General features: G+C 47.0%; 2 protein-coding genes across 2 annotated transcripts in view; both read right to left on the bottom strand.

Annotated features, from left to right (window-relative positions):
• Positions 1–18,671, bottom strand: part of AASDH (aminoadipate-semialdehyde dehydrogenase) — a 107,051-nt gene that overhangs the window by 57,213 nt on the left and 31,167 nt on the right. The window lies entirely within an intron of this gene.
• PDCL3 (phosducin like 3) overlaps positions 14,853–18,671 on the bottom strand; it is a 61,591-nt gene continuing 57,772 nt past the window's right edge. Inside the window, exon 6 of the mRNA XM_068133290.2 lies at positions 14,853–15,129. Coding sequence (XP_067989391.1) covers positions 14,990–15,129 — 140 coding nt within the window. The 3' untranslated portion in view covers positions 14,853–14,989. The remainder of the gene's footprint in view (positions 15,130–18,671) is intronic.

The raw sequence follows: 18,671 nt of genomic DNA, 5'->3' as shown, positions 1-18,671 counted from the left end.
GTAAGCATGCAAGTGGAGCATCGACGGTAACCGGGTTAGCGGTTAGAGCGACGTATAGCCGAATCGGGCCCTCGGTGCGTGCCGGGCAGCTTCGTGTGCTGCGGTTTCGAAAGAACCACCGTGCGGGATCCACGCCGGCCCGCGCTTTGAACGGCCGCGTCCGTGCTCCACTAGGCGGAGCGGGCAGCCCGATAGGAAGGGTCGTCATGGCGACCCCCTTTTGTTGAGGCGTTCCGGCAGGGCGAGATCGGGCCATTGGACGGCTCTGTGCCGAGATGGTGCGTGGGATCTCGGCCCGGGTAAACCTCCTTCCCTTCACCGAGTGCCGGACGCATCCAGCCGCCGGCACCAAGCAACCCGCATTCATTGCTCGGCTTTACGAAGCTGAGCTTTGGAGATGAATTGGCGCACCGAGAAGCACTAGTGAGTAGACTGTGATGATGAGGATAGTGTTTTGGCCCCGAAATTAGAAAAACAAAATTTGATGATTGGCAAAGGATTGGCAGAGTGATGATTGGTAATGGTAGAGTGATTGGTAGTGATTAGCAAATTTTTAATTGGCTGGAATTTGATGTGCTAAATTGGTAGTGAGAGATACCCGATGTGAGGGGATGGCAACTCTGCCATCCCTCATAGCGGGGGCAAAGGAGCACTAGGTTATGGGGTTTGGCAGTGAAAACTAGCCCGGGAAGGTTAGGATAATGATAGGGATCTAGAGAAGATGACAATAGGTAACGTTAAGATTAGGTAGTGACAATGATACCGGTAGTGGGGACGCAGGTAGCTTAGTTTGGATGATAATGACATGGTATGTGCTTAGTTTAAAGGGAAGACGGGGAGCACTAAGTTAGCAGGGCAACAGGGAGTTCAGATGATGCCGTGTGTGTGGTTAAAAGGTGTGATTGCACAGGTGTGCAACTGGACAGGTGGATGGAGCAGTGTATGAGTGAGTGATGGTGACGTGTGTTGTGTTGACCAAATGGTCCAGGGAGGAAGGCGGGTGCAGGTGGCACCAGGTGTGATTGCACAGGTGTGCAACTATAGGTGAATGGAGAACAGGTGTATGGAATAAATGGTCTGGAGTATATGGAGTATTGGAATGGATGGTCGTGGAGTGAGTATGGTGGAAACTGTGGAGTGGAGTGGATGGTGCGAAGGTGTGGATGGGGGAAAGGAGGATGGACCCCATCACGAATACCTGGGGAGGGTAGTTTAAGAGTTAGGTAGAGGGTATAGGTAAATTGTGGTTGGATATTGGCATCTGTGGTGCGTGGTGGAAGAATGATGGTTAAACGGGTGCATTAGTGTTGTGGAAATGGCTGGGCGTGTAGCCTGTTAGTGTGTGTAGTTGGTTGGGCACTCCACCACTGTGAGGATGTCGGCCAGGTGAGGCCGCAGGTGGGCTCTGGGAGCCGGTAGAGTTGTGGATGGGGCCCGAGGATCCGGAGGACGGACCCGGGTAGCCCAGTGCCAGAGGGCACCGAGGGGTGACAGAGCCAGGAGGGGCCTTCCCCAATTAGATAGGTTAGGGTGAGGAGCTAGGTAAGCTCGGGTGGCAACTGCAGTGGTGGAGGTGTGCAGGTGGGTAGGCCTGCTGGGAGAGCTACACGCCCCAGTCCTGAAATTGTGCAAGGGCACATGGAGTTGCATCGGGGGAGTGACACCCCAAATTGAGGAGGCACCACAGTTTGGTCAATGGGAATTTGGTTCTTAAAACCACATAGAGTAAGATGGCCAATGGTTTGGCAGGGCAAGACCCCGGGTAGTGTAAAGTGTGTTAATGTCATTTCGAGGATAGTTAGGATGGAGATCTTCTCGCACCATCTGCATCCACTCACCTGAGGTGATGGTACTCCACACCATGCCATGGTTTGTTGGTTTTTATTATTTTATTGTGCAAATGTTTGGAATGTGAGATGCATCATGACGTGGGTGTGACATTGTGCTGATGTTCCATCTCTCCCTCCTTATGAGGATTGATGATGAATTGGGTGATGGCAAATTTGGTTAGAGGGATTGTGGGGACGAATTTGGTATAGGAGAGATATGGGGAGACGTGACAGTCGTGACGAATTTGTAAAGGTGTAGGTTTTTGTAAATATGGGGCAAGGGTAGAGTAGGTGACAGGGGGGGGGGGTGACGTACGGTAGGGACGAGCTTTTCTCCACTCCGTCTCCATACGCACCTCGCCTTGCATTGCCTTTATTGATGTGTACCCTTGTGACCTTACCCCTCGCTCATCTGTCTTTTCCTCCCTTGTCTCCCACATGAGGACTGTGCGCCACTGGGCGCCGAGGGGAGCGTGCGGGAGTCCGCCATTGTGCGCCCGGAACTCCCAGAACCAGCTGTCTGCATCGATGCACCACATTATGGACCACATGTCTGTGGCTGAGCACCACTTATGGACCCCATGGGTTGGGGCATGGCCCCTCTGCTGGAACCGGCCATGAGGGCCCGAGATCTTGCTGGCAGACCTTGGTCACAGGGCACCTATGCCGCACAGGTGAACCACACATAGTCGGCCCTGTGGGCCATAAATAAATCAAAAAAAAAATGGACACGTTTTGTGCAAATTTTATTGCAAATAGGCCACCAGCAAAGAAGATGACAACAACTGGAAGAAAGCATTAGCCAGCAGAGGGAGCCGAAGAGCAAGACACCACCAAGGGTTTGTTGTTTTTATTTTTTATGAACTATGATGACTGTGCACCGAGTGGTGCTTGAGGGTGCTTTGGTGCGTTTTTGGGTGCTTTCATGGTGCATCGATGCAGGGCAGACTGTCTCCCCCCCCCCAAAAGAACGATCACAGGTCCTGGGTTGCGTTTTGTAAATAAAGTAGTCATTGTAAATAATGTGCCCCCACCGTAAGTGTTTTAGTTTGAAGACCATTCCGCAATTCGGTTAGCTGTGGGCGTGAATCTGTTAGGCAGGGTGCAATGGAGCAGCGGGACATATTTATTTATGTTTTAAAACGGTCGCACTCAAGGTCAGGTTAAATGTAGAGGGAACTACACCTACGTGCCACACTAAAAGCTAAAGTTCATAGGCCCGGGACGTGCCTAAGGGGAGGAGGGTGCAGTGTTGTGGATATGAGAATGTTGTTTTTTTTTATTGTGTAATGAATTGTTGTAAAATGTCACCCTCCTTCCTGCATTTGTTGTTGTATAAAGGTCAAAGGGCGTTCCCGTAGTTAATTCCATAAAACATACACGAAGGACACCATATATCCCTGTTCAGTAGTTATATCCTTATTATGTGTATTAGTGTAAGGCTGTGTCTTCCATTAATTTAAATACTCCATTGCACCAAGTGAAATAAGAGTAGATTCCCTTCACATTCCCCTTCCAACAATTGCCAACTGTTCCCTCCGCGACTCCATTCTCCACGAGGTCGGCTCGGAGAAGAAGGGGGAGGAGCTGCCGACTCCTGGGCGTGCCCGCCCATCGTCATCAAGGGTGGAGCCAGAGGGCCGTGCCGACCAATCAGGGCCGAGGCGAGCTCACCGATGGGCGTGTCCTGGACACCAGCGGCTTGATCGCCTGAGGCGCTATAAAGAGCGCGCGAAAGCCTTGAAGTAGTTGGACTAAGAAAGAGAGAGGAGAGAAGGGGCGAAGCGAAGCAAAGAGAGCAAGAGTCGAGGAGGGAGATCAGATGACAGACAAGCCAAAAGAGAGTCCTGGAGTTTGTGAGAGAGGGAGAGATAACCCGTCACGCCAGACCCCCCACCAGCAGCGTTGGCTCCACCAAGCAGCTCCGACCCGTTACCCCGCGCACACGACAGGATCGGTGGCATCGGCGGCCGTCGAGGTCCAGCCCGACGTCCTGTGCGGGATCAAGCTCCAGCCAGCTCCGTGCCTTCCTCCCCCTCCAGCCACCCACCTCCTTCCAGCCAATCCACTCTGCAATTCCCCGTGTGAGTCCGTCTTTGTTTGTTCTGTCCAGGGTATTAATTAAGCCTGTTTAGATAAGCTAGCGATTTTCACTGTGTCTCTTTGATTTCTTCTGTAAATTATTTTATTATCCTTCCTTCTCCTTGGTTACTTTTGGTTGTAAATAGCAAATAAATTATATAATCGTATTCCCTACTTCTGTCTTCCTCTTCTTCACATCCGTGTCGCCTTTGTCTTTTCCCCATTGAATATCTGTGGCACGATTTGGCCCACGTTTAAGGGATCGGGTCTAGTTATTGTAAAAACAGTTCGGGCCGCGGCGCCATCCGCTCGGCAAATTAACATCTTATCCGCGGTCCGTAACAATATATATATATATATATATATATATATATATATATATATATATATATATATATATATATATATATATATATATATATATAGATATATATATAGATATATATATATGCATCGTTCAAAGTGACGGATTATTTTCTTTCACAATCTCGAGAGATTCCCGAAATTCCTCGGAAAAAGACCTCATAATGACATGGGTTTTTAGCCATTTAAGAGGAAATAATTGGAAAGAAGAGCAATGACCTGCAGTGAAAGCCCTTGGAATAAAGAATGGCAGTTATTTGTGTGGTGTATAAAGCAACAGACCGCTGCCTCGATGGCTCCAAAAATAAAAAATATCACTCAGGCTTGAAGCAAAAACATGCCCACTGGCTATTGCATATATAATACATCATTGTTATATAGCTCGGATAGACACCAATTGCACTGGCCGATACGTTGACATCAGAGGCTTGAAGCCTGAGGCCTATACTTACCCTACCACTCTGCACGATGCCTGTTGCCTCCAACCTTTTGACATTTGATGATCCTTTTAACAGTAACTTTGGTTGTTTTACACTGAACGGAAAATTTATAGGGAGGGCATGGAGTTTTTGAATATGATCGCTCCAAAGATGGTTTTGGCATCACATATCACCAAAGTGGTGGCCGTATGATTTTTCAGGTTACAGTTGTGGGTGGAGTCTGGCAAGCCGTCCAACCAATGGGTGGAAAGAAGATTTACACACGGACGAATAAGCGGATTATTACATAGATTTATGGTTCACACTCAGCGACGAGTGCATAGCACAATAATTTGCGCGATGACTGACTCACCTGAGTAAGTACAGTGGCTTCCACTCGTTGGAGTTGGTCCAGGCCTAGTTTGGTCTGCCGGAGATGGCATATTTGGGGCTACCTCCAGCAATTGGCCCCAAGCATTGTCCACCTTGATAGACAGCTCTGTCTGTGCATGCGATGCATCAGAACATTCTTGGTAAAAGTTATTTCATCCATCCCTCGTCCTCTCTTGATGAACAGATCATAACATGCCTTGTTGATGTCCTCTGCATCGTTCTCTATGTGAAGGACCACACTCTCACTATCTCTCTCTGAAAGGACCGTCTGGCAACCAACTGCCCACCCATCGACCTTAACAATCCTCTCAAGAAAGTTCAGACATTCAAACCCCTGGGTCTCACTATCAGCCACGATCTTCCTTGAGCAATCCACATTTTAAAGTTGTCCTCAAAAGCTGCCACCGGCAGGGCATCCTCCATCATACAAAGTCCTTCCTTGGCACACCTGAACTCCTACCAGCTACAAGGCCTTCATCTGCAGCTTGAGGGAGTACTGCTTTCCCCTCTGGGCTTGCTCCCCTGCCCCACATCCTGCTCAGACTGATAACATGAAAACAAAGGCCTTCAGGATTATTGGAATCTCCCTTGTTGAAGCTCAGTGTGAGTTTATCACTTCGCCATTGCAGACAGGTCTTTGGTCTTCTACCGCCTCCTTTCTGGTCTTGCACCCTCCTCTCTTTCCATGCCCTGTCCCTCCAGATTTCTGCAGGGCACACAGGGTCCAGCATCATCCTCTTTCTGGTGAAACTACCTAAATTCAGGATTGAAAGACATGTTCCAAGTGTTTGACCAGCTTGGGATTTGTTTTTCAAGATATGAAGAGAGGGAAGAGATGAGAGCATCCTGTCTGAAGGATGAGGGATGTCACGGCAGAGGGTCGAGTCATCCGCAAATAAATAAAGGGGATTTTCATGAGTCGATGTTTTAGTGGGGGGGCCAATGTAGCAGATTGAAATGCCCGGTGAAATTGCTTGTTAATTTTTGGACACTGGTTGGGCTGTCTTTAGGGATGATATAAGTTCTAGAAAAAATATGTCTCCAATTGTTTCAAGTTCTTTATGGCGGCCATTTTGGATTTTCAAAATGGCGGATGTCGAAAACGTAAAATTCCATTATCTTGGCTTCTAAATGACCTAGAGTTTCGATTCTGGTGTCCAGTTGTACATTTTTGGGGATAGAGAATTGAATGAAACCTTCTTTAATAACCTACAAGGGATAAAAATAGGTTTTTATGGCACAGCCGAACCAGTGTCCAAAATCTAACTTAATGCACATCTATCTTAATTGTTATTTGTTATTTGTATGTTCCAGATTCGTGACCCTGAGCTATGATGGAGCCAAAAAGCAAGAAAACCAAGAAAGAAACTGATTTCACACTTTGCATTCAGTGCCAGGATCCCCAAGGTGCACTAGTGACTGAGCCAGCACTGGGCTCATATGCAAAGTTTCTCCAGTTCATCCAGGAGAGGGCACGATATGGTGATGCCGACTTCAAACAGATCAGCGAACGATTAAGCTGTTTCACTGCCACTGACTTGAGGAACAATAAAGCAAAGTGGCACCGGGCATGTTATGGATCTACATGCAACACTGCTCACCTGGAGCGTGCTAGAGTTCGCCACCAGAAAGCCTGCGAACATGGCGACACCCAGCATCTTCATAAGAGGTGTGGACGTCCTTCTTCTGCACCTGCCGCTGCAAGTACCTCAGGTTCTACGCAAGACGAGACTCTTCGCTTCACACGTTCATCATCAACTCCATTCAACAGAGACCTTTGTTTCTTCTGTCAATAGGTCACTAAGGAAAGTGTACATGTTGTATGCACGTTCAACGCAGGTAAACAGCTGAAGAAAGCTGTTGAAGAAGGCAGCAACCACAAGTGGAAAGTTCAGCTGAGTGCTGCCATCAGTGCACATGATGCTCATGCGATCGACGTCAAGTATCATCTCCCATGCTGGGTGCAGAATGTCCAACGTGCTCCCAAGAGTGGGACATCAAGTGATGACAAAGAACACATACTGCAAGAAACTAATGTTATCAAAATAGCCGCAGACATTGAGTTTGTCAGCCTTGTTCGCTCTCTACTCCAAGCTGGTGAAATTCTCAACATGTCTGACCTGAAGTCGGTTTACTCCAGGATTCTTGACAATAATGGTGTGCACAATGTCCCATCACCTACTACCCAAGGCATGAAGGAGAAAATCAACTCTCACATTGATGACGTTCACTTCATGAAACCAAAACGTCGAAACGAGTCAGACTGTGTATTCTCCACTGCCGTGCGTGATGCAGCTGTCGAAGATGCAATGACGAAGACAAATGAAAAAAACATCGAACAACTGTTTGAGAGTGCCTCTGTTCTCCGCAGTGCCATTGCTTGTCAGAACAAGCACCCATGGCAATTTGAAGGAGAAATGAACACTGATGATGCTGAAAAGCATGTACCCAAAGTACTCTATGCTTTCCTCCGCTGGCTACTGGAAGGACCAGCCACGAGCATTGAGCCAGAGACTATGCGCTCAGCCACTATTCATCGAGATGTTATAACCATCAGTCAGAACATCATGTACGGCTACAAGTCAAAACGCCAAGTCACGTACAAGCCCAAAGAGCCAGATGCACCATTCCGCCATCGCTTAGAATGGCCACAGCAGCTTGCCGTTGCCATTGTAGTCCATCAGTCCACCAGAAACAAGAAGCTTCTGGATTTCCTGCATGGGTTCGGTCTGTCTGTTGATTATAGTCGGATCTTGCGGTTGGAGACACAGCTGGCCAACTCAGTCATAGAGTCTACGACAGAACAGGGTGTATACTTTCCAAGAACCATGCGCATAGGGACGTTTGTCTTCTTTGCAGTGGACAACAGTGACTTCAATGAAGACACACCTGATGGGAAGCGGACACTCCATGCTACAGCCTGGGCACTCTACCAACGACGGGAACATGCACCCTCCACAGATGAACATAGAACACTGACACTACATGACCGAAAGGCCAGACACCGCTCACTCAAGGTTCTGACTGCTCCAGACTTTGTTCCTTGCCAAGCACCAAACAAACAATCTGCCACAGGTACCACGTATAGCTTCAAGACACGGTCAAACCCAGATGTCACCAAGCCGTACTCTGCGACGGACACAGTGTGGCTACTTTCACGCACAATCATGCGAACAGCTGAAGCTGAGGACATACAAGACGACATCATCCCACCAGATGACCAGCTGCAAGCTGCAGAACCCCAGCATGCTGACCCTGTTGGGTCACTCGTCCACGATCCAAAACAACCACCTGGCAGTAGGATCAAGCATCACGATATCCCAACTTGGACAGCCTACAACTCACTGCTCTCCTCTTCGAAGCCTCTGACAGAGGTCAACGCCCTGCCATTGGTAGCAGCACCAGCCCATGAATGGCAAACACTGATAACAGTCTTGAAACAGACACAGCAAATCAACTGCATGGTCATGGGTCCCGATAGGAAGACAGTGATCACCTTAGACATGGCCCTGTATGAGCGAGCCAAACAGCTGGAGATGACCAGAGATGACTGCAAAGGCAAGTGGGTACTGCGACTAGGGGAGATGCACACTGTGATGGCTGCACTGAGGGCTGCTGGGAATGCCATAGAGGACAGTGGTCTTGACGAGGCTTGGTCTGAGGCTGATATCTATGGCCCAACAACGACCAGACAAATACTGGAAGCCAAGCACATGAAGAGGGCTTTGGAGGCCCACATCACCACTGTCCAAGCCCTCTTCGACCTCTATGTGGACGAATTCTTCCAAGAGCATCCCCATCTGAGGGGCCCATGTACCCAGTCAGCACAACAGGTTGCCCAGAGCTGTCATCTACACAACCGAGAGGAGATGACAAGCGCGCAGAACAACATGCTAGCTGTCCTCGAGTCAAACGAAGTCCTGGAGGCCATGGCAAAGTTTGATGAGAGGAAAGAAGCCAAGAGTCCACTGTTCAAGTTTGTGCGACGCTACATGCGGATGATAATGCTGATATACACATTCATCCGTGCCACCCGTGATGGACAATTTGAGCTTCACCTGTCTTCACTGGATGAGATGTGCATATACTTCTTTGCACATGACAAACAGAAATATGCCAGGCTGACTCCCCGGTACCTTGCAGAGATGAAGGCCCTGAAGATGACAGATCCAGGGATCTACCAAGAGTTCATGGATGGGAACTTCAGTGTCCATAAGAATGAAATCCCCTTCTGTGCTGTAGGTGTGGACCATGCACTGGAGCACATCAACAGGATCATGAAGGTGACAGGGGGTATTGTGGGCATTACCCAGAATGCCAGTGCCCGCGAAAGGTTCTTTCTGACAGCACCAGAGCTGAGTAGGCTTGCTGAAGAAGCCCGTCAGATGGCTGGCTCACAATCAGCTACACGCAAGGAGCACCACGACCTATCAACCACAGTCTGGGCTCGGCAGGAAGACAGCATTCGTCGACTGAAGAATGTGATCAGAGAGTCCATGAATCCCATGACGCATGAGGGTGAAGACCTGACGACTATCATCACCAAGGTGGTGATGCCAGCTGAAGTACAGAAGGATGTCTGCAACCAAGATGAGATTGGTCAGAAAGCGTATAACACGTTTGTTGCAGAGCGCATCAACACAAATGAAATCAACCTTTGGGCCAGAATGGGAAAGGTCAAACTGAAGATGTGGAAGAGTGCCAGGAAAGCTGTGAAGCACAAACTGGCAGACAAGGTTGTAGAGCTGAAAGACGACAGGTCACTGTTTGCGCGCATGCTGATCGTGGCCCGCTCACGACCAGAGATCAACTTGAAGGATGCCATAGGTCAATATGAATTCACCGCGCTTCCACGAACCCTCTTTGCAATGGCTGGGACACTACTACCATGCACAGACAAAAGCAAGCTCATGGGCATCCTAGAAGATCTACCCAAGAAGTCAACTGGCACTGGTCAGCAGCCAGACGACGACAATCCTGAACATACTCCACCCCCTCCCAAGAAGCTGACTGTCATAGACGGCATGGCATTAGTGCAAGCAATGGGTAAGCCACAATGGGTCAAAACATGTGCCCAGTGGGCTGGCCATTTCAATGCAACACTGGACTGCAAGACCAACGGGTATGATGAAGTCCACCTCGTGTTTGACCGATATGATCTGCCAAATTCACTGAAAGAGGCCACACGGGAGAGGCGCCAAGGTGGCAAGCCGCCCACTGCTTACCACGTTCAAGACAGCACCCCGATTGGGAAACTGACAGCAAAACAGTTCCTGTCGCACACCAACACCAAAGATGAGCTAACTGTCTATCTGGCAAAGAAAGCTCTGTGTCACTTTGAGGGGACTACCAAGGTCTTCATCGTCACTTCAAGGCAGGATGTCTTCTCCAACTGCATGGATGTACAGCATCTCCGTAGCTCCCAGGAGGAGGCTGATACGAGGATCTTTCTTCACAGTCTAGATGCCGTCCGAAGAGGTGCAACACAGCTGTACATTCAGTCACCTGATACTGATGTATTCATCCTAGCACTCCACCGGTACCATGAACTATGCAAAGACACATACTTCATCACGGGTGTGGGGAATAAGAAGAGGCAAATCTCACTGGAACCAATAGTACATGAACTTGGTGTCAGGAAGGCTGCAGCCCTACCAGGATTCCATGCATTCACGGGAGCAGACCAGACTGGTCGGTTTGCCGGCAAGGGAAAGCTCACATGTTGGCAAGCCCTCAATAGGTGCTCTGTTGAGGTGGTATCTGCGTTTCATGACCTTGGGGCCTCTGAGGAGCTGAGAGCTGACACAGAAAGTGACATTGAGGCATTTGTATGCCAGCTGTATGAGCCTCGTACTACAGTTGTGGATGTGGGCAAGCTGAGGTGGAGACTGTTTACCAAGAAACAGCTAGAGGCACAGAAGCTGCCACCAACACGGGGAGCTTTACATGAAGCCATTGCTCGTGCACATTTCCAGGCCATGGTGTGGCATCAGGCTGATGTACCGGACCCCCAGCTTCCACAACCAACAGAACATGGATGGAGAGCAGAAGGAGATCAGCTGGTGCCCATCACAACCAAGGACCCTCCAGCCCCAGCTGCCATCACACATCTAATCAAATGTAACTGCAAGAAGACCCAATGCATGTCTCACTGCTCATGCAGGTCTCAGCATCTCAACTGTTCTGAGATGTGTATGTGTGGGGCAGATGAAGAGGTGTGTGGTAACACGGGTCAGGAGCGCCCCATGGGAATCGATAACACTGATGATGAGGAGGATGGAGATCCTTCAATGTAACAATGAACACTGCCAACTAAAAATATTGCACAAAGACATTATAACTGTACATTTGAACACTAAAGTCCAGCCTTTATGTGATTTAGAAGTGAAAATGATGGAAAAAAATATATATATGTGTTGGCATAAGTGCGTGAAAATCCAAGATGGCTGCCATAAGAACCCTTTTGATCATATGTAGGTGTATAAATGTGTGTTTATTGGATTAAGTATCCGCAAATATGTACATTTGGACACCAAAATTAACACTCCAGGTCATTTAGAAGCCAAGATAATGACAATTTCGGTTTTCAACAAACGCCATTTTGATAATCCAAAATGGCCGCTATAAAGAACTTGAAAAAAATGGAGACATATTTTTTCTACAACTTCTATCATCCCTAAAGACAACCCAACCAGTGTCCACAAATTAACATTTGAATTCAACGGGAAAACATTGGCCCCCCCACTATTATATCTATTGCAACAATTTTGAATCTCGATCGTCACCCCAGTGTGGAAAATTCACCTCAGAAGGATAATCACGTGCCTAAAGGTTGGTGCATGATGTCACAATTTAGTGGCTAGAACCACGCATCCATGGTGAGCACGGGGAGTGAAAGTAACTGCCTCAGCCATCTTCGGAGCTTGCTCTGGTGGAATGAGGAACAGATATCCCAAATTGGCTAAAGGGAGTCGAGACCGGTTCGCAACTGTAATGTTGGGTCAAAAATGTAAACATTGCATTCGAAGAAGCCAACATTCCAGAGAAAATTCAATGTTTTGAGAAGTCAAAAGTTTCCAAAGATTTATTCAGCAATCATCGGGATACTTTGTCATACATGATTTAAAAAACATTTTTTCTGCATCCAATCTATGGCATTACAACCGACTCAACTTGATCTCCAAAAAACCAATTAAATACAAAAGGACATTCAGAAAGATTTACACCTGACCTATTCAATGATACGTTAGGACCCAACCATTTTTACACATCGTCGTACTGTACTTGTGAATTGATGCATGTATGTGTAACAGACTTTTGTCCATGTTTGCAGGACCTGAATACAAGTAATAGTGTGAGACAGAGTTTTGGAAAATGGAGGATGTCATGAGGTAACTCAGTAAGAAAGATTAGGCCTCGAAAAAAATCCATAAAGGCATTTTGGCAAATCTAGGGTGGGATGTCCCCTTCATATGCAACAGCAGCAAGAAATAATAAAAATGGGAAGCTGAATTTACGCTTGGAAGAACCAGCACCGGCGACGAAGACACTCCTTTTACATCTTCAGACGCATCGGGCTCTGCCGAAGCAGTTTCCTAGGCTCGTGGGCACAATCCTGGACAGGTCACTCGAATGTTTCACTCTTCCCAGTAAGCTGGTACTCATTTTGGCGACCTCGGAAGGATAAAAGGCTGAGCCAACCCACCTGGTGTTAATCAACGGCAAGACAGGGATTCAAACTCAAGACTCCAAAAATATTTAACCTTAACCGGTAAGCGAACACCAGGCTTTACCGGTGATGAACAAGGTCAGAATTCCCCAAGGAGACACCATACCACAAAGAGTCGACGCAGTCAACAAGATTGATGTCGGTCATACACCTGAAACATTGCGCACCGATAATGGGTCAATACAATCCATCTGCACCGAAACAATGGGCACGAAAAATGTTATGGGTGCCCAGAATGTTGGCTGCTCATCAGACTGAAGCTTGACTTCACGCACACACATATCCCCCTCGAGGAAGTTCAGGAAGGCATCGACTGGAAACATTGTTGTCACTTTTGTGCGACGTGTGAACGTGAATGCATGTACTGTACATACATGCACAGCACCTGGATTTCTACCCCCACGGTCTGCAATCCGATGGGTCTGACCCAATCTGAGCTTGCCAACCTGGATCTCCGCTAATGGCACGCTCTCCCTCTCTCTGATTTGACAATGGCCGACTGACATCTGACAATGCAACTTCTCCTGTTCCTCCTTCACCCATGCAACTTTTCTGACTATATTCATGACAAAGTAAAAAATTATCTGGTTGTTATTACAAAATATTCCACATAATCTGGTTATTCACCTAGGCCGGATGGCAGAGGGAATCTAGTAAGGTCAGACTCCCTCCTGGACATTAGTCCTTTTCACCAGAGGAGAATCTAGTGGAGTCAAAAGGTGACAGGTTATAATTTTGGAGTTAGTCTAAGCTGTGCGGAAAAAAAATATTCCAGACATTAAGCTTTCTCATGTGAATGGGGAATGTCAAGTTGCTTCAGCTTCTGCAACAATCTATTCATTGAAGATGAAGAGGGAGGGTCTCCATTGAAGAGAATGCTCTTAGTCTGGTGTACATGTGTATAAATGTGTTTAACAAGAGTGAGGAGAAGAAGAAGCAGTCATCAGTTGCACGTCATGTATCACTCGTGTTTTATCTTTTAAATATTCAAGTTTGCACTAGACCCGCCTGCCGGTTGGACGTCGATCAATAAAATACTTTGGGTTTTCTGACAACTGTCAACATCACTCCAATATACAATTTGTTGCACAAGTTAGTTCGCTTAATTCCATGTTTGATGTAGTATCTGATCAAAGTCAGTAGAATTCAACATCCGAGTCAACATTGTCTTTCCTTTTTCAAAATGGCTTCATCTCTGACCATCAATTTAAATTCCATCCCAGCCACTGGAGGAATGCTGCTTCCTCCTCCTCTTTCCCTCATATATATATGTATCTCTAAATATAATTTCAGTTCTCCAGCTTAATGATTCCATATAATGAGTGGATACCAGAGATAATGTGCCGTGTGGCAGGCAGTGCTTATCGCTCCCATTAAGGTACAGCGAGAGCTGGATGGGATACCTTAATGGCGGTTCACCACAAGTGGTATGAAATTGTATAACTGATGTATATATATATATATATATATATAATTAATTGTGTATATATATATATATATCTCTCAACGTACAAAGGGAAGTCTTTGTCCATAGCTTGAAGTTGGGCTTTTCCCTTTTGGGCAGGTATCCCCACTTCGCACCTGTTTCCTGGATGTTATAGGTCTCAACATCATTGGCATCTCCCACAAGTAAAGTGAAAGGCCTCCTTGTTCATCCCGATATTGCATGCACATGTCGTCTCACTGTCAACGCGTTGCCTTCCAACCTTTACCACCTTGCTCTTCAATGAGCCGAGACTTCATCAAATAAATAAAGATGCTGTTTTCCATGTCAGGTCAGAAATTTTCTGAATGTCCCTCGCATATAAAGTAACATGAACCGAGGAATCCTGTGAGCATTAATTAAACAAATGTTTAACCTCCAGAACTAAATCTAGCGACGCAATACAAAATGGATCGCGTATGAAACCCCAATCCGGTTAAGGCAAAATACAGGAGGTTGTATTGCTTGGTAGGAAGCTGTCTCCCAGGTAAAACACCTGATTGTGTGTGGTACATCGCCCCTCCACAGAATGACTCGTTCATTTTTACTTTTCACACGATGGGTTGAGCAAATACTGTTAGTTTTAAAGTTTTTGTTTCATCTGAAGCGCCAAAAAAAAAAGAAGGGCAATTTCCTGATATGACAAATGCTTTCGTGACCACTAGGTGGTGTGAACACAGGTGTTGCTCGTCTAGTCCTCGTCACTATCATCCTTCCACCGATTGCCAGTGCTGCGCAAGGACCCCAGCAGTGCATCAGGAATCTCCTTCCGTGGGTTTTCTTCCAAATCGGTCTTTACAACTCCTGCCTCTGCCAACTGCCATTCCAGGTCTGGAACATGATCGAGAGGAACGGGCAGAGGTGGAAAAGATGGACGGGGGTGGAAAAGAGATCGGATTACACACCAAAAAGTGAGAAAGAAGTTTATCTCACAATAATTGCAACAATTATTTATTTCATTAAATAGAAAAAGCTTAATCAAGTAAAGCAGAATGACAAAAAAAATACATGACATGATTATCCATAAATCACAATGATGTCTGATAATAACAGGTTATACTGACAGCAGCCACCACCACCACCACCACCACAACCACTATTCCTATTCTCACCTTCTTGTGGGGTCAGAAAGGGAACGATTTTGCCCCAAGTCTTTCACGAATCAGCTGACCATGCAAGCTCTGACATGTATGATATAGGGTGGGCAGAATGTGGTCACGGTGCCGGTGATAACTTGACTACTCTTTGCAAAACATTGGGGGGCATTTAACATTCAACAACTAATGCTAGCAGGTGGACGTTAAAGATCCCATGGTGTCCTTCGTGAAGAGGAGGCGAGCTATCACCGGCACCATGAACAAATTACAAATTCATGCCCAAACCAGCAGAGGGCATTGCATCGGTGGCACAGCCGTGCCCTCGGCCATTGATGTTCCCCACAGCCTTGTGCTGCATACAAACGAAGAAGAACTACGACTACCAATATTTTACAGGCCACAATTATTCCAACCTTTTTGTGAGATTGGCCAGTTTTTGATGAACTGACGAGCCAAGCCTGAGCAGTGGTGGATTTATCATTGAGGCAACTGAGGCAGAAGCCTCAGGCCCCATGTTTGAGGATGTAACGGACACAAAAAAAATTCATGCCGTGAACAAACTTTGGTGGTGAAGGTTGTGGTCAAGTTTCATCAAAATGGTGTGTGTAGTTTCAGAAAAGAAAGCAAATTCCTATTTTGTGGGTTAAACCCACAGTTGGCAGTTGGCTGGCGTTAGCTGGCGACGGTTCGTTTTTTCGCAGGTCTCCACGCTCTCCATCGAAATCGAAGTTAAGTCATTGTTCCAATTTGTATTTTCGTTATAACTGTATTTCTTTTATGGTGTATGTACGTATATTGTCCCGTCAAAGATTTTCGGTGAAAATCTTTCATACCTGTATTGAAAATCGCGTTAATTCGTGTCGTCTCGAGGCCCTGTACAGTGTACACTGTACAACCTTGAGGCTTTGTTTTTCTCTCAGCGCCTGTCGTTTGTGATCCAATAACTTTCGTTCTCTGTTTTCGCAGTCTTTCCACCCCAAAGCCTACTTCCTTATGTAAATCTCAACTCAAAAAAACAAAAAAAAAAAGACATTACCTTCTCTGTGCTCATTTGTTTATTCTTTCTTATTCGTTCGTTCGTTCTTCGACCACGTGTTTCTCCCCCATTTCCCCAGATAGATTGTCAAATTTCAATTCGTTATTTTATCGTCCATGTGATATTGTTTGATTATAGTTAGTTTTGGTTTGAATTTCCTGTAACTCGTATTTAATTAATCGTGTTCTGCTCCTCGTGTGTGGCCTTGTACTGTAGTTGTACCCCCGTCGGTGTTTTGTTAACTTAAGTGTGTTTTGCTTGGCTCTTGGTTTTTTCCCTTCTACCCCGAACATAATACTGTCTAACGTTCTAAATCCCCACCCCCCCCCCCCCCCAAAAAAAAACCAAAAAAAAAACCAAAAACATTTATTTTATTTTCTCCACGTGTACTGTTCTCTCATCCTGTATTTTCTGTCCAGGTGTGCTGTTCGCCCCACCCCCATTATCTCCTTGCCATCCACCGTTTGCCCTGTTCATGTGACTCGTGGTGGTCCCTCTCGGCTCTCCCCCCGTTGGTATTTTTGTGCATATAAGATTGTTCATAGTTCTGTTTAAATATTTTTAAATATGTTTAACCTTTCCCCTTCTGTTTTTTATTCAGTGGTATATTACAACACGCTGTTTTTCTTCCTATTTAAAAGGCTTTTCTCAATTTCCTCTCCAACTCATTCCACTTCAAAAAAAAGAAATTCAATATCTTATACGTCTCCCTCACTACATGGTCTAAATTCACATTCATTCCATCCCTCCTCCATCATCCTGAACCGGATTGCTAACTTGAAAATCACAACAAACCCAATTTGTTATCAATGTTCGTCTTTCATTAATCATCCACTTTCTAAACTCCCCTCTTGCCCCTCCCATCCAAATCCCCCCCCTTGCACCTACACTCCGAAACTTCCCCCTTGCCCCTCCACTCTTAAACTCCCCCCTTGCCCCTCCACTCCCCCCTTGCCCTTCCCCTCCTAAACTTCCCCTTTGCCCCTCCCCTCCTAATCCCCCCCCCTTGCCCCTCCACTCCTGATCTCCCCCCTTTCCCCTTCCCTCCAAAACTCCCCCCTTGCCCCTCCCCTCCTAAACTCCCCCCTCACTCCTGCCCTTCAAAACTCCCCCCCAATCCCTCCCATTCAATTCTCCCCCCATACCATTCCTCTCCAATTCTCTCTCCTCCCCCCTCCTCCTCCAAGCTGCCTCCTCCCCACTTCGTCTCCCTTCTATCTCATACCTCCACCCCCCCAAACCTTCTACTTTCCTCTGCCCCCCCTCAAACAACCCCTCACTGTGCCGCATCCCTTCACCAGCAAACCTTTCATCCTCCTCATCCTTCCCTTTCTTGGAACTCTTCTGCAACATCTGAAACACTATCAACTGCTCTCCCTACCTCCCCCTCTCATCCTTCATCTTACCCTACTCCTCCCCTCCCCTGTCCTGTACCCGATGCTCCCCCTCTCTCTTCATTAACGGTATGGACCTCAAACATCCGGGGCCTTCGCTCAAACCTGACTGATCTCTCCATACAGGTTGCTTCTGACAATCCAGACTTGATCTGCTTAACAGAGACTTTCCTCCTTCAGGATGTCTCTGATTCCTTAATATCTCTTCCTGGTTACTCCCTCCTCCGGTATGATAGACCTGAGCCTCGGCCTGGTGGTGGGGTGGCTATCTTTGTCAAAAACTCTCTTCCTCACTCTCCTTGCACTGCTCTCTTTCCTCCTCACCCGCAGGAGTACCTCTGGTTACGGCTTCCTCTCCGCTCCCACCTTTTGTTCATATGTGTTCTGTACCGTCCCCCAAACAGTGATGACTCCATCTACATTTCAATGTCTGACAACATGGACCAACTTCTATCCACTCATCCCAACTCTCTCTTCCTCATATGTGGTGACTTCAACTGTCATCATGCCACCTGGTTGGGTGTGGGTTCCTCTCTCACTAGTCATGGCACCTCAGCAAAGGACTTCTGTGACTCACTGGGATTGACACAATCTGTCAATTTCCCGACCCGGATCTCAGCCAATGGAGTATCTTCTCTTCTAGACTTGGTTATGACAAACTTCCCTGCTAATGTCTGCTGCTCTTCTTCTGCTCCAATCGGTTCTTCTGATCATGTGCTTGTCAAAGTGGACATCTCTCTGGCCATTCTCAGAGAGCCTCCTCAGCGTCGACGAGTCTGGCATTTCACTCAGGCCGACTGGGACGGTCTTCAAGCAGCCATCAATCGTCTGGATTGGTCTCCCATC

Source organism: Myxine glutinosa, chromosome 12 (genome assembly GCF_964187855.1).
Source record: "Myxine glutinosa chromosome 12, kmMyxGlut1.1, whole genome shotgun sequence".
NCBI classification, from domain to species: domain Eukaryota; kingdom Metazoa; phylum Chordata; class Myxini; order Myxiniformes; family Myxinidae; genus Myxine; species Myxine glutinosa.
Note: the sequence above shows the minus strand (reverse complement) of the source record. Positions and strands in the feature narration are given on the sequence as shown.